General features: G+C 38.5%; 1 protein-coding gene across 3 annotated transcripts in view; it reads right to left on the bottom strand.

Annotated features, from left to right (window-relative positions):
* The window catches only part of LOC140497018 (histone-arginine methyltransferase CARM1-like), a 274,761-nt gene that overhangs the window by 21,926 nt on the left and 234,836 nt on the right, over window positions 1-17,999 (bottom strand). For all 3 annotated transcript variants that reach the window (XM_072597490.1, XM_072597499.1, XM_072597508.1), the window contains one exon: window positions 2,879-2,960. In XM_072597490.1, the coding sequence (XP_072453591.1) occupies window positions 2,879-2,960 (82 nt within the window). The remainder of the gene's footprint in view (window positions 1-2,878; window positions 2,961-17,999) is intronic.

Genomic DNA, 17,999 nt, shown 5'->3' with positions numbered 1-17,999 from the left:
TGTTGAATTTAACTAAGGTATGCCCCAGAAGGCCATGGTTAAATGAACAAGGATCTTATGTTTATAAAGGACTTTAAACAAATGCTGAGAGATATTTAAATCCATTAGCACCCATCATTAGCTCTTAGTACTTTAATATGAATTATGTATCAGTTCCCTGGAAAAGTGAAGGGTCTTCCTTGAAAAAATAAGGCATAGAATAGGCTGAGTTTTAATTGTGGGTTGGGAGGGTAGTTTGGGAAAGAGGCATAGGATTCTGTCCAGGCAGGGCAGAGGTCTGATATACCATCACATCTGGAAGCCCTGGGCAGCATGAGATCATGGGGATGAGATAGGGTGTGGTGGGACAATGGAAGGAAGACCATATGGGAGTCAGGATTGTTTCATTCCCCACATCTGTATTCCCAGTGCCTAGTACGGTGCCTACTTAGTATACACGATAGGTGCTTAATTAATTCTTGTTGACTGAATGCTTGATAAGAGAGAAGAAATCTAAGGAGAGATAGAAGAACATAAAAACTGAGCTATCAGTAGCACAATTCCCTATCTAATTCCTGTAAGGAAATGCTTTGGGGCTCTGTCTGTTAGGAAGGAAAAAAGCTATACCTACTAGGCAATTCCAAACAGTGGAGAGACTAAGAGAGAGCAGGAGAGAAATTTTATATGACAGATGAAGAGCAGCCATCTATGAAGCAAAGTTGGGACTTATCACCTGTGGCTAATGCCACCAGCTAGTTGGGGCTTATACTTAGAAACACCAGGAATTTCTCTGATGTTGGTGATATTATATGATCTTTAGATTGCTGAAAGCAATTATTATCATTAGGCACTGATGAGAGTCCATGTATCAGATCCAGTCCAATTCAACAATTATTTGTTAAGGAACTACTATTATTTTTTAATTATTTATTTTCAATGTAAAGCACTCAGTTCCACAAGCTTTTGAGTTTTAAATTTTCTCCCCCTTTCCAAGACAGCATACATTCTGATACAGGCTCTACATATACATTCATATTAAACATATTTTCACATTAGTCATGTTTTAAGAAGAATCAGAACCAACGGAATGAAAAAAGAAGAAACAAAACCAAAAAAGAGAGAGAGAGCAAATAGCATGCTTTGATCTGCATCCCGACTTCATAATTCTTTCTCTGGATGTGGATAGCATTTTCCATCATGAACCTTTTGGAGTGGAGTAACTACTGTTATTAAGTCACTGTGTCAGACTCTTGGGCTACAAAGATAAAGTGAAAAACCACTGGAATTGAGGAATGACTACGTGGGGGGAGATCAGCCTGGCAGAACTTGACCAATAAAGGATTCACAAAACGAATCTGTGCTAGAGTTTCTGATGGCATTTGGAATGGTGGGATTTTGAAGGGTGGACACTTCCCCAAGATTTCTCCTCAAGTATTCTTCAGCAGCTTGACTGAAGTGATATCCCTTGGGCTCTTGACTCCAGGTTTCCATGCTGCATGTTAGGGAGGGGCAAAAGTTTAATAAACAGATTCACTATCAATAATGTTTCTCCTCCAGATGTTATTTTACCCCTTTTCCTCCATAAGGTCATTCTAATCTGGATGATTCATGGCTTACCCCTTTACCCATGGTTGCTCTACTACTAAAAAGCCTTCAACATCTTTTCACTTCCAGATGTCTCAACTTTCTTACTACCCCCTCTCCTCTCCTTTTACTGCAGTAGGACCTCAACCTTTAAAACACTATTCAAGCCCTTACCGGTCTTTTTGTCTCTATTTTCTATGTCCTTCACTTCATCCCATTATTCCTGTTCCTGCCAGGAACACAGACAGTAGGCTCTTAATAAATACTTGTTGAATGAATGAAAGAATGAATGAATGTCAGCCCTACTTCTTCTCCAACCTAATATTTGACTTCACTTCGTATCAAAACAATGGCTAAGGACATATTATGTGTTGAGTATTGTGGTAGCTAGTAAGGAAAGAAGACATGTTTAGCTTTTGCTGTCTTGGAGTTTGCAATCTAGTATGTGTCGTGGTACAATGATTTGGAGGCACAGGTCATTGCTAGCAGTGCTATTTACTGCCCGTGTGACCGGGAGAAAGTCACTTTTTTCTGAGACTCGTTTCCCCATCTCTACAGTTAGGGTGTTGGAATAATAGTAGCACAGAACGAATAATAAGTCATTCTGCCCTCTTCTTGGAAGAGAGGAGGGGAATTAGTAAGACAGAATGTGGCATACATGGGCATTGTGTTTGCCTTGATGATTTTTTCTTTGTTACAAGGAAGAATTTAATTTTAAGAGGATAGAACTGAGGAAGGAGGAAATTTTCCCTGAAGTAATTGTCCTGCAAAAATAAAAGATATAAGATCTTTTTAAAAATTATGCAAGATCACCTCTACTGTATCTTTCAGCTGTAAATCTTATGACCTATGACACATACAGAAATAATCAAATTACACAATAAAACACCAAAATGTTTTAGAGAGCTGCAAAACAGCTATATGAAGTATCAGGGACAAAGGTCATTTCTGAGAGTGGTGGGGAAATCAGAAATGTTTTCCTGGAGGAACAGGAAACATCTGAATTGGGTTTTAATAGAAAGGTAAGAATTTACTAGGCAAGAAAGGAAGAAAGAACATTTCCCACATAGGAAACAGTGAGCAAAGCTGCTCTCTGAGAACAACTATGAGCCTGAACTCCTCAAGAGGAAAGAAAGGATGTCTGGTCTCAACCAATACCATTTTCCCGTACAGCATTATCAAGATAGGTTAGTTGTCTTGAATAATTAGAAAAAAAGAATTAGAAGAAATGGAAACATGATTTTCCTTTCCGTCTCCAACTACAAAAGTTGTTCTGGCAAGGATGCCAAGCCCCATAAAGAGAGAATTCACTTACTACAATTGGCTGTCTGAAGTATTCATCCAAGGCTGCACCACGGAGGCTGGAAAGATTGACCCCATAGAAACTCTGCTGGTACCTAGAATGAGCAACACAGGATAGGATTTTGAGGAGGAGAGAATCAGGGTGTACCCTAATCTTCTGGAAATCCTAGAGTCCATAGGGATGTAATGCACTAGCAATCTGTATACAGAATTTAGAATGACTTCTAAATGTTGTTGGGATAAAATGTGGGTTACATGGACAGAAAATGACTTTTTATCTGCTGAATTACAGGGTTAACCTGTGCCTTTGAAGGCCAAGAGCACATGAGAAAACTCTGCCTGGGAGTTGGCACCATGAGATCTGTCAATACTGTACATGGTTAAAAAGTTAAGGATTTCTGGAAACTGAAAAAAAGTAAAATGGAAAAAGACATGTTTAGGCAGGTTAGTAGAGAAAATCTCTCAGGACAGACCAATTTTCTAGTTACTACTTACTGATTAATCATGCCAGGAAGGCAGTTGCCAACACATCATGACTACCCTAATTTGTAATAACGGATGTAATCAAATATTATGAAGCAACATAGCACAGTGGATAAGGTGACATCCTTAAGAGTCAGAAAAAATCTGGGTTCAAGTCTTACCTTTCAACACACATTAGCTTGTGACCAAGGGCAAGTCACTTAATCTTCCAATGCCCCAAGACAACACCTTAAGACTATGATTTACAAACAAGTTACATTGGTGGAGGGAATTTCCACATTGAGAATATCCTGCTTCCCATACTAACAAAATGACAGGACTGCTAAAAAATATAATACATTCATATTATATTATAAATAACAATATATAATAATATATTGAGTTGGTTTTAAAAGAAAGATAAGAAGTCATTAGGCAATAATTATATATAATAATTAGTGAAAAAAAGGTATAATACATATTTATTAATGCTTTGGCCCTTTATCACCTACACAGCTGTATTATGTGATTTTCTGCCCTGTGATTCTCACCCAAGAATGACTAAATTGTTGCCAGTAAACTTATCCTTTTAGTTTTTGAAAGGATTTGCCCTAGAAATCTTGTAGAAAATTCAGTTTAATTGGTTTTTGTAGTATATTTTCAGCTAGCATTACCTGGTACTGCAGCTTAGCAAACAAGGTGAAGTATTGGCAAATTTGTCACAAATGGTACATCTGCCAAGGGTGTCAGTTTTGAGGCTAAAATTGAGCACAACTCAAGAACATTATAAAAATTAGCTTTCTATTCAAAATTAAAAAAAGTTTATAGTATCCTTTCTATGATATCCTTCACATTCATTCCCTTTTCTTTCCTCACATTCTTGACTCACATTTACTCTTTACCCCAGTTTAGTCTCTCATCACCTTTCACAGACTATTGCAACAATCTAATTGGTGTCTCTGCCTCAAGTCTCTCCCCACAGGTGTAAAGCGATTTTCATAAAGTCATTCTCCTACATGACAATTCCAATGGCACCCTATTACTTTTATGATCACAGATAACTCTGTTTGGCTTTTAAAGCCCTTCACAACCTGGGTTCTCATAGGTGGCAGTTAATTCCCTCATCCAGATCTCTCTAAAGATGACAGTTAACACACTTATTCTCAGTTTTTCACATGATGGTAGCTAACACAATCTTCTTGTTAATGACAGTTAACAATCTGTCTTCTTCAGGAGACTAGCAGTTCAAACTTGGTAGTCTAGAGGCCACTTCTGCCATCGCAGTTAACTGTGAGATACCCAAGATTCTCTACCTTCTTAAAGGTAGAATAACAGTAGCCATAGTCTCTGTGGGAAGGTCAATGAATCTAGGTCAATGAAAGCCTGTATAATTTTGAATGTATTTAAATATAAATGTGTTGTTTCTCATGATAAGCTCTTTGAGGACAGAGGTTGTTTTCTGCATTTGTACCCCAAGTGTCTGGTTCAATGCCTGGAACTTTTTTTCAGTTGTGTTTGACTCTTCATGATCCCATTTTGGTACTTTCTTGGCATAGATACTGGAGTGGTTTTTCATATCCTTTTCTAGCTCATTTAATAGATGAGGAAACTGAGGTAAATAGGGTTAAGGAACTTGCCCAGGGTCACACAGCTAGTAAGTGTCTAAGGCCTGATTTGAACTCGCAAAGAAGAGTTTTCCTGATTTCGGACCTGGCATTCTATTCACTGCACCACCTAGCTGCCTCCTGGAATTTTATAGGTGACTAATAAATGCATGTTGATGGACTGTAATGATGAAAGCCTGGCTAAGTATGGACAATGACGCCACTTATAGGTTGACCATGTCTCAACAGAATAGAAATGAGTGGTTACCAATGTGAGAATCACTTGTGAATCAAATGTTTGAGCCCATTCAGACCATCAACTTGTTAGAACCAGAAAAGACTTCATATATACAAGGAACCTTACCACTATTCAGGGAGGATTTATGGCAGAACATGGACAATAGTCACACAGGATGGGAAGGTGTGAGTGTGTTGTGATTTGTACCATCAAAACTCTCACAGATGTGATCACAGACCCCTTGAAATACAAATATAAGAATGAATGGACAGTGGGAGAGGACACAAAAAGAGATAGTAACTTGTAAATTATTATAGTACACAGTGGGAGAAGCACTGCTTTTCAAATCAGAGGATCTGGATTCAAATTCTACCTCTGCAAGTTACCTGAGCAAGCAGTCTTTCCTCTGGCTCTTAAATTTTGTCACCTCTAAAATTAGGGGGTAGGATTAGATTTGTAATGTCTTTTTTTTTCCAGATTTAAATCCTATAATGATATTTCCTCATAAGTTGAAACTCATGGCTGCCAACCCCAACTTCTGCTAGAATGGATTTTTTTTTCTGATTTATTCCCACAAAAAATGTGTCTCAGGCATCCCAGAGCAATGCCAGCTCACATCTGCTTTAATTATCTTAGGTTGTACTTTAGATGGAGATGTAAAATTTCTAAGAATTGGAAATGGCTCTGCTGGCACCCTCTTCATACTAATGCAATGGGCCCTTTTCCCACAGTTTCTCCTCTTGGTCCTAGGGGAGTTGCGCATTTGTAACACCACCAGTGTTGCTGTTGCCCTGCTTTAATTAGAATGGCATGTGCACACAGCGAATTGAACACACACGCACACACATACATACTTCCTCTAAGAGGAATGTGCTGTGTCTGAAATATGGACCATAACTTGGTTTCTCTGTGCCTACAATAGATGGAATGTTTCTGTACTCCATAATAACACTTCAATACTTCAAGAAGTCATCATTTCATTAGTGTGGGTATCACTCCTTCCATCAACACAGGTTGCAACTCCTTTATGCCTTAGTAGCTAGTTTTCAAGAGTTTCTGTGCCCCAAATTTTATTATCATGTGGTCAATCTCATGAAGAAACTCTCTGAACTTAGCCAGGCTGGTACTCAGACAACAGACACAAAGTTTATCAGCAGGTTTGTAGGGGAAGACTTTCTACCTTAGTAGGACCTGCTTACCCTGTACTGGCATAGCCTCTGGAATAAGGGTCACCTCTACAACCACAATGAACCATCAGAGAATTATTTTGGTGGAGGAAGTAACCAGTCACATTTCTTTTGTGCTTTTCCCACAACCCTGTGAGCAAGGCATTGTACGTATCATTATACCTATTGTTCGGATGAGACTAGAAGAGTTTAAGTGACTTGGTCACACAACTAAGGAGTATCAAAATTGCTTTTCATCTGAGTTGATTAAGGGTTTGGAAGCAGCTGTCCTTTAATGAATTCTATTTCTTCTCAGTGAACTAAACCAAGATTCTAGAAAACAGGTTTTTTGCTACATTCTTTTCATAGAATCCCATAAAATGTCAGAACTAGAAGTGACCTGGCAGAACATTTAGTCCAGAGGTTCTTAACTTGAGATCCACAGATTTAGTTTGTGGATAGATTTCATGGAGTCCATGAACTTGGATGGGAAATTTTAACAAATCTGATTAACCAATAACTGAAATTTAGCATTTCCTTCAGTTTTTTTTAAAAAGATTATTTTGAGATACCAGTAGGCTTCAGATTGACAGAGGGGATCCATGATTTAAAAAAAGGTTAAGAACTCCTAATCTAGTCCAATTCTTTCATCTTACAGAAGAAGAAACTAAAGCCTAGGCTTGTCCAAAGTCACTCCCTTGTAAATAACAGGGGCAGGATTCACTTCCTGACTCTCATAACAAACCTAGGGTTTTCTACTCTGGTTGGTTGCCTTTGTCTTTTAAATCCTGGCCCTATACAGATACTCAGAATCCAAGGAGCTCAATTTTCATAAATAAATCGTGTTATACTTAGTTTTGTTTTCATTAGTAGTATTTACATGAGTCCAAAACATCTTCTGGCTTCAACTGTGGACTAAATCATTAAGCTGGAGATTCTTAAGAGGATAACACCACTTTCTGCTATAGTATTTCAACACACACCTATCCCTCTCTACCATGGGCACCACCCACAACTATTTCCTTTTCAGAGGTAACTAAGGACAACTATTCTATTCTGAAGGCATTCACAGGTTCAGTTATTTCTATGGAGAAGGTGACTATATGTATATATCTAGCCTTATTCTCTCTCTTGAGCTCTAATCCTGTATCACCAATGCCTACTGGACATTATCAACTGTTTGAAAGTGATCTCAAACTCAGCATGTCCAAAACAAAATTTTTCTTTGCCCAAGGACCTGCCTTTTCCCCCACCTCCCTATTTCTCAAAAATGTATCAACATCCTTTTGGTCACCAGGTTCACAAATTCAAAGTCATCCTTGACTCTTTACTCTCACCCCCTGCCCCACCTCCCTCCATGTCTAATCTGCTGTCAAGTCTTGTCAATTTGATCACTGCATCATCTATCTCTTCTCAGTACCACACACACGGTCACCACCAAAATTCAAACCCCTCACCATCTCATCTGGACTGTTGGAATCTCTTAATTGATCTCCCTGCCTCTGGTCTCTTACGTCTCTAATCTATCTTCCTCAAATGTGCCAAAATGTTCCTCCTAAAGCACAGATATGACTATACCTTCTCCCCTGCCCAAGAAGCTATAGTGCTTCCCAGTTGTCTCTAGAACCAAGTACAGATTCCTCTGTTTAGCATTTAGAGCCCCTTCTCCAACTGGCTTCAACTCCTCTTAATATAGTGATTACACACTCCTCTTCACATACTCTCTGATTCAGCTAACCTGTTCTACTTACTGTCCTTCACACATAAGATTTCACCTTCTATCTCCATGCCTTCATCTCTTTCAAAGCTCAGTTCCAGCACCCCACTTCTTCCAGGAAGCCTGATCTGATTACCCCAGTGGCCAGTGCCTCCTCTAGCTCCAGAAATTACCTTCTAATGACTTGGCATATATTTTGTCTCTATTTACACTTGTTCATGTGCCTGTCCTTTGAAGGCAGGGACCGCCTGGTGCTGTCCTTGTATCCCCAGAACCCAGCATAGTGCCTGTAACAGAGCAGTGGCCTTTGATTGATTTAATTCTTTACTTTTAATGACTATAAGGGGTATGGCACAACTTGATTTTCTGGCACAAATGATTGTAAAGCATAATAGCAAATCTATTTTCCCTTCCTTTTTGGGGGGAGAAGGGAGGAGAAAAGCTGGAACTGTCATTTTATTAGTTTAGAGTACTCCTCAGTGAGGAAATTCACTATATCAATGTAGCTGCTCCTGCTCAGCAAGTTGCTATCTTAGAGACACTCAGAATTTAAGTGACTTGCTTAGGGTTATGCAGCCAAAATGTGGAGGCAGGAATTGAACTCATGGCTTCTTGAGGGCCCTCCCAACCCATTATGGCACAATGCCTTTCTTTCCTTCCATTTTAAAGGTATTTTGTATAAATAGGCTTTCTTTCTTTGATATTCCACCAAGGTTAGAGAGTATCTCCTGTGTGCCAGAAACCATGCTTGGCACTGGGGATATGTCAAATGTTCTTGTAACAACCCTGGGAGGTAGGTGCTATTATTATTCCATTTTACTGATGAGGAAACCAAGGCAGACAGAGGTTAAGTGTTTTCCCTAGGCACAGTTGCTAAATGTTGGAAGAAGATGGATCTTCCTAACTTCAGGTCCAGTGCTCTATCCACTGTGTCACCTAGCTGCACAGTGCACATACATATACATACACACACAATCTGTAATTGTCTATAGAACTCTGAATATAAAGGAATGAAAGCAGGAAAGTGCATTGTCCCTGGACTGATTCTATCTGAATCTCTCTGAAAAAGATGAGGAGACTGAGATAATAATAACTCTCACATACACCCCAGAATGATCAAATCTGACCACTGGAAGGAATCTCAGAGGTCCCATCTGAATTGGAATAAGAATCCCCTCTATAACATTTCAGAAATGACTGGTTCTCTACTCTGCCTGAAGAACTACCAACTGTGAGGGTCTGGAACAGTCTCATGTGGGGAGAGAAACTCCTGTTAAGCCTTGAAAGAAGAAAGGGATTCCAAGAGGAATGTCAAACTGAGGTGGGACTGACCAGAGTGATTGAACCTCACTATGCCTCAACACCTTTACATTTTACATAAGCTTCCTTACAACCCTCCTAAGGAGATGGTGTGAATGTGATTATCCCTATTGTACAGAAGGTAAAATTAAGGATTAGAGAAGCTAAAGAACCTGGCCAAGGTCACGACTGCTAGCTGAGATTAAATCTAAGTCTTTTGACTCTAAATTCAATAATTATGTTTTTATTATTTGACTGTTCACTTAGGGCAATCTAATTCTAATTCTAATAAGGGGATGGGGTGGGAATATGATATGTACTTAATATGGCACAAAGTAAAATCTGATAAAATCAAGGGAGAAATGAGGACACTTGAAGACAATTTCAGCTAGGGCATCTCAGCAAATGCCCTGGAGGAGCTGACACTTGGGCTTTGAAGGAGTAGTATTTCAAAGGTCAAGATGAGACAGATATTAAAAAAAAAGAGATACAAATGCTTGCTTTTCTTTTTGTATCACCAGCACTTGGCACTGTGTCTGGCACCTAGTTAGAAATGAATAAATGCTCATTGATTTGACTTACTGAAAGAAACTGCTAAGTTTGAATTTACCTCTGGGTTCTGAGCATGGCAGGGCAGTCAGAGGTTACTATGTCCGGGAGGGAACATATCTGCACTAGGTAGGCAGATATACAAGGCAGATAACTGAATTTTTTGTAGCTAAGATAGAAAGTAAAAGGTATCGGTGAAACTAAACCAGCAGAATTCAGGCTACAGCCATACTTAAAGGGAAACTCAGACAAATGAAAGAAGATGCCCAACTCCACAAAAAGAGTGTCAGAACCAGGATTCAATGACACTTTATTTTGTATCTCATGCTTCACTTTCCTCATCTGTAAAAGGGATAATTTTTATACTGTGTATTTCACTGGACTGCTGGAGGAAAAGTACTTTTGAAATCATCAATATGATTTGTTTTAAACTTATGTAAATGTGAGCTATTTTTATTATTTGGATACACACAAAGCTTACAAAGAGCTTAACATAAGCCTGTGGAATCCTGTTGGAGATCATACTCTGATAATTTTCAATTAAGTGGGCAAATGTATCATTTGGGAGCTAGATGCCTTCCCATAATTTTGGATTCTTGCTCCATATGCTGGTACTCATAGATTTAGTAATACAGTGAATTAATTTTAATTGTTCAATTTAAGTGTTTATGAGTAAATATTTCTGTATTCTGTTTATAAACAAGTAGTAGTCAGTTCTGACTGAGGCTGCTCTATTTCCAGGTTCACGTGGGAGGAAGCCAGACTGTTAAAAACTAACGTTACTGATATCTGGCACCATCTGGTACTTGGTGACAGTGACCTGGTATGGAAGGAATTCTAAGAAAAGCATATAAAAACCTTGCTAAGAGTTTTCTCAAACTTCACGAATTCTATAAGGTGACAGGCTGCTGGGAAAAATCCATGCTGTGTTAATTAGCTGTTTAACTTTAGGTAAGTCATTTCCTGTCTTTGGGTCTTAGGTTGGACTAGATTTCTAAGGATCTTTTGAGTTTCTCTATTTCATCAGCTGAATACCTACACAGAATTATATTCAATACAATTCAATTTAATTCAATCTCCTTCAAGAGCATTGGGTTTGGAGTTAATGGATCTGGGTTCAAATTCTGTCTTTAATGCATATTATATCTGTGACCTTAGGCAAGTCTCTTAAACTCATTGATCTCACCTATAAGGTGCTTTGCATGTACTTTACATTTGCAAAAGGCAAGCATGGCATAGTGGATAGAATACTATTCTCAGAGTCAGAAATATGTGGGTTCTAGTCTCACCTCTGCCTAACCGATCCTGGGAAAGTCATATAACCTCTCAGTACCCCAGACAACCCTCTAAAATTAATAATTGCAGATTGGTTGTCCATCTACACTGGTAGGATGAGTTTTCTCATTCAGAGTTCATCATACCAAGGAAATCAGAGATCTAGTCCAACTGCCTCTTACCCCTAAAAATATGCACAAACTTGATGTTTATTAATTGAGGTGCTCTATCTCTCCTCTCATTAGAATATAAGCTTCTTGAGTGCAGGGACTGTTTTGTTTCTCTTGTATTCGCCAATATCTTAGATGTAGTAAATGCTTACTGAATTGAATAAAATCAAATGTGCCATGTGTAAAAATAAGCCTGATACAAGGCAGAATGTGATGCATGCAATGGAGAGACCTGGTCCAAGTGCTATGAGAGATGTGGAGAGGGAGAGCTGACTTTTGCTGGGTAGCAGGAGAATAGGAATCAAGGAAGGCTTCCTAATGGATTTCTGTAAAACTATTAGGAAACGCTCAGTGTATGAGGGAAATGCCTCATGCCCCCCACATCCACTTCCTCCCCACAGCATTTTTTTTGGAGACCATTCATTCATTTAAAGCATGATCTGCCTGGGTGCATAGGAAGGGAGAGCATTTGCTTGAAAGCTCGGTAATCAGTGCTGTCCTTGGTACACTCACAGCCGAACTTCACACCAGAATGTTCTCATTATGCGCAGCAGATTTATCGTTTGTGTTCATCTTCACCCTGCTCTTTGCAACCATAGAGCTGCTATTCTCTGTAAAGAACATCGGCCATTTCCCAGAGACATGTAATCTGCCACCATCAACCTTAATAGTGCTCAACTGTCAAGCATGATGGGAAGCAAATATACTATGTGACCTACTTCAAAAAGAGAACTGCCAATAGTGAATGGCTATTGACTGCCAAGTTGGATTTTTGGGGCAACTATACTGTATTAAACTTCAAATATCATCTTCCTTCTGTTTCCTAAGATCTACATTCAAATCTTGGATCTACTACTTACCAGCTGTGGCAAGCCCTTTTTCTTCTCTGAAACTCAGTTCCCTTGTCTATAGAGTGAGAGGATTAGACCAAGGTTCTTTTCAATTATGTGTACGTACATTCACACATACATATATATGTATATATGTTTATATATATTATATGTATGTATATATGTATTATATAACAGAATTCAAGGTACAGTTATACAATACAGTATTTTTATATATGTATTACAAATTTTGTAGCTGTTTAGTTGCTTCAGTTATGTCTAACTCTTTGTGACCCCATTTGGGGTTTTGTGACAAAGATACTGGAGTGATTTGTCATTTCCTTCTCCAGCTTATTTTATAGATGAAGAAACTGAGGCAAAGAGGTTAAGTGACTTGCCCAGGTCATACAGTTAGTAAGTATCTGACTCAGATTGAACTGGGTCTTTCGAACTCCAGGTCCTACACTCTGTCCCCTGCTTTCACTAAAGAAAAGTGCAATCGATCTGTCACTTTCTCATCTTATACAACTTGTGTTCATATTATCCCATAAATTTTTCACAGCGGTCCACTCAACACTTGGGGGCCTGTTGTTAGTTATTTTTGTGTAAACCTGTGATACTCTGTGACTATGTCATGGAAGTGACTAACTTGCTGTACTCTACAGATAGCATTCCATTTTTTGCCTTTGCATTTTTATATAAGTTGCCTCTCCTATTGTTCAACTCTGACTCTTAGAACCCCTAGTTCCTTCAAGGCTCATATCTTCTAAGAGAACTTTCTGAATTCTCCAGTTAGTTTTCTCACTACCACTGAAATAAATTTGTATACCTTACGCATATACTTTTATTTACCTTCCTATGAATGCATTATATCCTTCTGCCCTCAAAGAAGTTAATTTTCTTGAAGGAATTGTCTAACTTGTGTATTTTTGTTACCAGCCCACCACATGGTAGGTACTTAATAAATGCTTGATGATTTACTGATAGACTCAAAAAGCCATCAAGTTAGTACAGCAGTAGGTCATCTAAAGGTAAATGGAGAGGTATATGGCAAGCTTGAACCAGCTACAACTCATTACAAATGAAGAATCATGCTAAGAGGTAGGATGGATGGCATCAGAGAGGTATGATTAGAAATGAAAGGCCGGTTCGTCATGGAATAGAACCGAGGGATAGCTGATGGACGGACAGCTCAATGTACTCCACTGGTTTTTTATAATCCATAAATATGACTGGGAAAATGAATCATGCCTTGTGATTTTTGATAATAGATAATATCTGGTCATTCCTCTATTTTGAACTCATTTGTACATTTCCTGGGAGGTGTGGATGAGATTTCAACTTGAAAATTATAACTGTAATTGGTGAGAACTCCTGAGATGGTTTCTGTCAACACAACGCAAGTGGGATCCATTAGACAGAAAAACGTTACCACTTGAAGACAATAGCTGCTTGAATTGGAGTGTGATTCCTAAAGGCCTAAGAACTTAAACCAAAGGCTCCATTTTGCTGACGAAAAGAAGCAAGACATAACAAAATAATTTAAAAACTCCAGCAACTGGATAATCTTACTGATTTTATGGGTGCTAGCTATCAGCTTCTCACTACAATGATCTGTTTATATATTAAGAAAAGGTCCAAGAGTCTTAGAATTCCATTTGGAAGCCCATGTAAAGTATCTGGAAGGATTATAAGATTTAACACTGGAAGAGATCATTTAGCATAACCTTTCATTTTTTAGCTGAAAAAAAAAAGGAAGTGAGTGGAAGTGACTCTCCCAATGTCACATAGGAGTGTAGGTAGTAGCAGAGCTCAGCAGTGAAGCCAGGTTTTCTGATTCTGTTTCTAAACTCAATGGTCTTACTACCCTTCATTGCTTCATATGCCTTTTGACTTGCAATTGCAAAGTAACTTAGAAGAGTATCTTAACTCTGAAAATCACCTTAGATCATCAAGTTCAACTCTTTTGTTTTATTGAAATGGGTACTGAGGGTAAATGACTTGCCCAGGATAAAAAACTACTTAGAGGCAGAGCTAGGACTGAGCTCCTGTGTTGCTAATGAGATTAGCCTTTTGGGAATAATACAGGTGGCATCCTGATTTCTACCAGTTATTTCCAAAGATATCTATTGCTAAATTTTCCAAGATGGAAATGTCCTTTTACAATATGGCTCAAGTCTGCATCTCTTTCTTTTCCTCTCCCAATGCCCAAATACTGAAGTCTTTTCCTGCACTTTGATTCAATCATCACTCTTTCAGTGGGTGGGTAACTTCCTTCATCACAGATCCTGTAGAGATATGGCTGGTAACTACACTGATCACAGTTCTTGAGTCTTTTAAAGCTATTTTTCTTTTCAACATTATTTCTTCACAACATTCTCTGGGTTCTGCCAAATATATCCCATGTCAGTTCATAGAATCCAGAAACTGTCATTATTTTTCATCATTTCTTGTGAGGGCATTAATATTCCAATATAGTCACATCTCATAATTTTTTCAGGCATTACACAATTGGGAATTTGAATTCCAGATCTATGCCTTTTCCCCCCAGCCCTTTTTAAATCAACCGTTCAGAATCAGGAAGTTTGTTTTGCTTTCATTCCTTTCCTGCTAGTATCCTCCCTCTTAAACACTTGCTTGATTCCCTGTTGAGTTTCACATATACTCATATACTTATCCTATGTGTGTGCATGCATGCATTTCTACATCATACCAACTGTGTGTATGTGCATGAGCAGGCACATGTTCAATCCTTTGTCTGGTTCAGGTTAGAAGGAGGTTCATTTGATGCCCCTCTGCTTTTGCTGCCTCTACACACAGAGTTTAGATGGCTACAGATGTCCCTGGTCCATATCTGGTTGTATTAGGGGCTTATTTGCCTGTGTTGGCACTGGCTTTGCTAAAGGTTCCCTTCCTACTGCCTGTGACCTTTTGGCTGATTTCTGTGCAATTCTACACAAACGAAGGAACTTGTTATAGGTAGAAGTTATTTACTATAGTTTCTAAATGGTTTTCTTATTTTTTCTTTAGATTCAAATGCCAGAACACAAATACAGAATAGAGAAAAGAAACAAAAACAAATTATAAACTTAAATATTGGAACTCAAATACAAAGTTAAAAAGAAAAAATGTTGTGCCTTCATAACATAAGAGAGGATTCAAATTATGTAATAACATGTTTTCATTTCAAGAAAGCTTGTATGATAAATAATACTTGTGTTCAAAATTGTCCATCTTTTCTTTGCTTCCTTGTGAGCTCTTTTGTCCTCTGTTGTGTACTTTTTTACTTTGTACTTTTTCCCCTCCCCCTGTCCTCAGAAGGGTACAATGAAGTTTAGATATTTTCTCTATAGTTATAGATACATACATATATGTATGTACACTTGTAGGCATATTTTCCCAAACCTATTCTACACCTGATCTTTGCTTTTTATGTTTGTGCCTATCTCTTGTCTTATCTTGCCTTATCCCTCCTGCCTCCTCTACTTAACTTCTACCCTGTACCTTGCCCTCCTATCTCTTGCCTATGGCCCTCCAGGGATCCCTCCCCTATCTTCTCATTCCCATAACTCTAAACACCCTTCTATACATCCCTTTTACCTATTCCCTCACCCTCCCCTTTAAAGATCCTTCCCTTGTCCTCTCCCTCCTCCCTATGCCCCTACCATTTTATTTCCTCTGAATTTAGGCGATTTTTATATCCTTCTAAATTTATGTGTTGTTCCCTCTTAAACTCATTCCTGATGAAAGTAGGTTACTAGAACTATCAGCACTCCTACCCCATCTAATTCCTCTGTATCAATTCTTCCTCTTATGCTCATTTGTATAAAATAATTATTCTTTTTAGCTATTCCTAAATGGTTTTACTTTTAAAATTAATGTCATAGTAGGATTTACCCCAATCTTTCTTATGAGCTACTCAATTATTAAGAGTTTTAGACATACATTTTGCATATATAAAAGGTAAATAGTCTATCTTTATGTATCCCTTATAATCAGTCTTTGGTATATACCTTATATTTCTCTTGGTTCTTGTATGATGAATTTTCTATTAAGTCCAGGATTTTTGTTAAAGTCTTGAAAGTCTTAGAGTTTATCAAATGTCCATTTTTTTCCTTTCTAAATAATACTTAACTTGGCATGGTATTATATTTTTGGCTGCAGCCCCAGTTCTTTTGGTCTTTGATACATTGTGTTCCAAGACCTACAGTCATTTAATGTCCCTTCTGCTAGGTCTTCTGTAATTCTAATTGTGACTCTATCATACTTAAATGATTTTAATCTAAATGCTTTAAATATTTTATCTTTGAGCTGGGCATTTAGAAATTTGACTATGATATTCCTATGAGTTTTCTTCATAGGATCTCCTTTAAGTGGTGATAAATGAATTTTTTCTATTTTAGTTCACCCCCACCCCTTGTTCTACTGCTTCAAGACAACTTTCTTTCATTATTTCTTGTATTGTTGTATCAAGATTCTTTTTTCCAATTTATTTATTTATAGTTTTAAACATTCATTTCCACAAGATTTTGAGTTTCAAATTTTCTCCCTATCTCTTCCCTCCCCCACCCCAAAACATCATGCATTCTGACCCTTCTCCCAGTCTACCCTCACTTCTATCATACCCCTCCCTTCCCTTATCCCCACCTTCATTCTTTTGGTTTTGTTTTGTAATTTCTTGGTTTCTTATAAAGTCATTAGCTTTCATCTGTTCCATTATGATTTTTAAAGAACTATTTTCTTCAGTGAGCTTTTGAACCTCCTTTTCCATTTGGTTGATTCTGCTCTTTAAAGCATTCTTCTCCTCATTGGCTTTTTGGGCCTCTTTTGCCATTTGAGTTAGTCTATTTTTAAAGGTATTAATTTCTTCAGCATTTTTTGGGTCTCCTTTAGCAAGCTATTGACTTACTTTTCATGATTTTCTTGCATCACTCTCATTTCTCTTCCCAATTTTTCCTTCACCTTTCTTACTTGATTTTCAAAATCCTTTTTGAGCTCTTCCATGGCCTGAGACCACTGCATATTTATTTTGGGGGTTTTGGATGCAGAAGCCTTGACTTTTAGATCTTCCTCTGATGGTATGCATTTTTTCTCATCATCTGAAAGGTTGGAAGATAATACCTGCTCACTAAGAAAATCACCTTCTATTGTCTTATTCTTTTTCCCTTTTTTTGAGCATTTTCCCAGTCAATTACTTGACTTTTGAGTTCTTTGTCAAGAGGGGTGTATACTCTGGGGACCTGTAAGTTCTCAGTTCTTCCAAGGTGGCACAATCAAGGGACAGAAGTTTGTTCCTCTCCTGGCATGCGCTCTGGTCTGTGAGCAGGATTCCCTCTTCAGAACCTCTACCAGCTCCACCATGCCAGCCAGCACTCCTCCTTACCCTAGGGAAGCCACTCAGGGCTGAGATCTAGCTCAGCGGCTCAATTCCCCTAGGGTCTTTAGACTAGGCCTCCAACAATGGAAGCTGCTGCTGCCTGGTGCTGAGGCTAGACTGCTGTGTTCCCTTCTCACCCAAGTTTAAGAGATTCCTCATTGACCTTTGAAGCTGTCTTTGCAATTTGTAAGCTGAGGAATCTGGGACCGGCAGCTGCTGCCAGTGGCACCTTGAAGCCTGCTCCAATCCCGTCCTTGCTGCAGCGCGATCAAGGCTGGGCTGCATTCTGCTCCGTGCTCAGTGCAACAGACCTTTCCTGTAGGCCTTCCAGGCTGCCTTGGGCTGGAAATCTCTTTCACTCTGTCGTTTTGTGGCTTCTGCTGCTCTAGAATTTGTTGAGAGTCATTTTTTACAGGTATTTTATGGGCTTTGGGGGGGAGAGCTTTT

The sequence above is a fragment of the Notamacropus eugenii genome, chromosome 1 (genome assembly GCF_028372415.1).
Source record: "Notamacropus eugenii isolate mMacEug1 chromosome 1, mMacEug1.pri_v2, whole genome shotgun sequence".
Classification (NCBI taxonomy): domain Eukaryota; kingdom Metazoa; phylum Chordata; class Mammalia; order Diprotodontia; family Macropodidae; genus Notamacropus; species Notamacropus eugenii.
The sequence above is the reverse complement of the archived record's forward strand: the minus strand, read 5'-3'. Positions and strand labels throughout refer to the sequence as shown.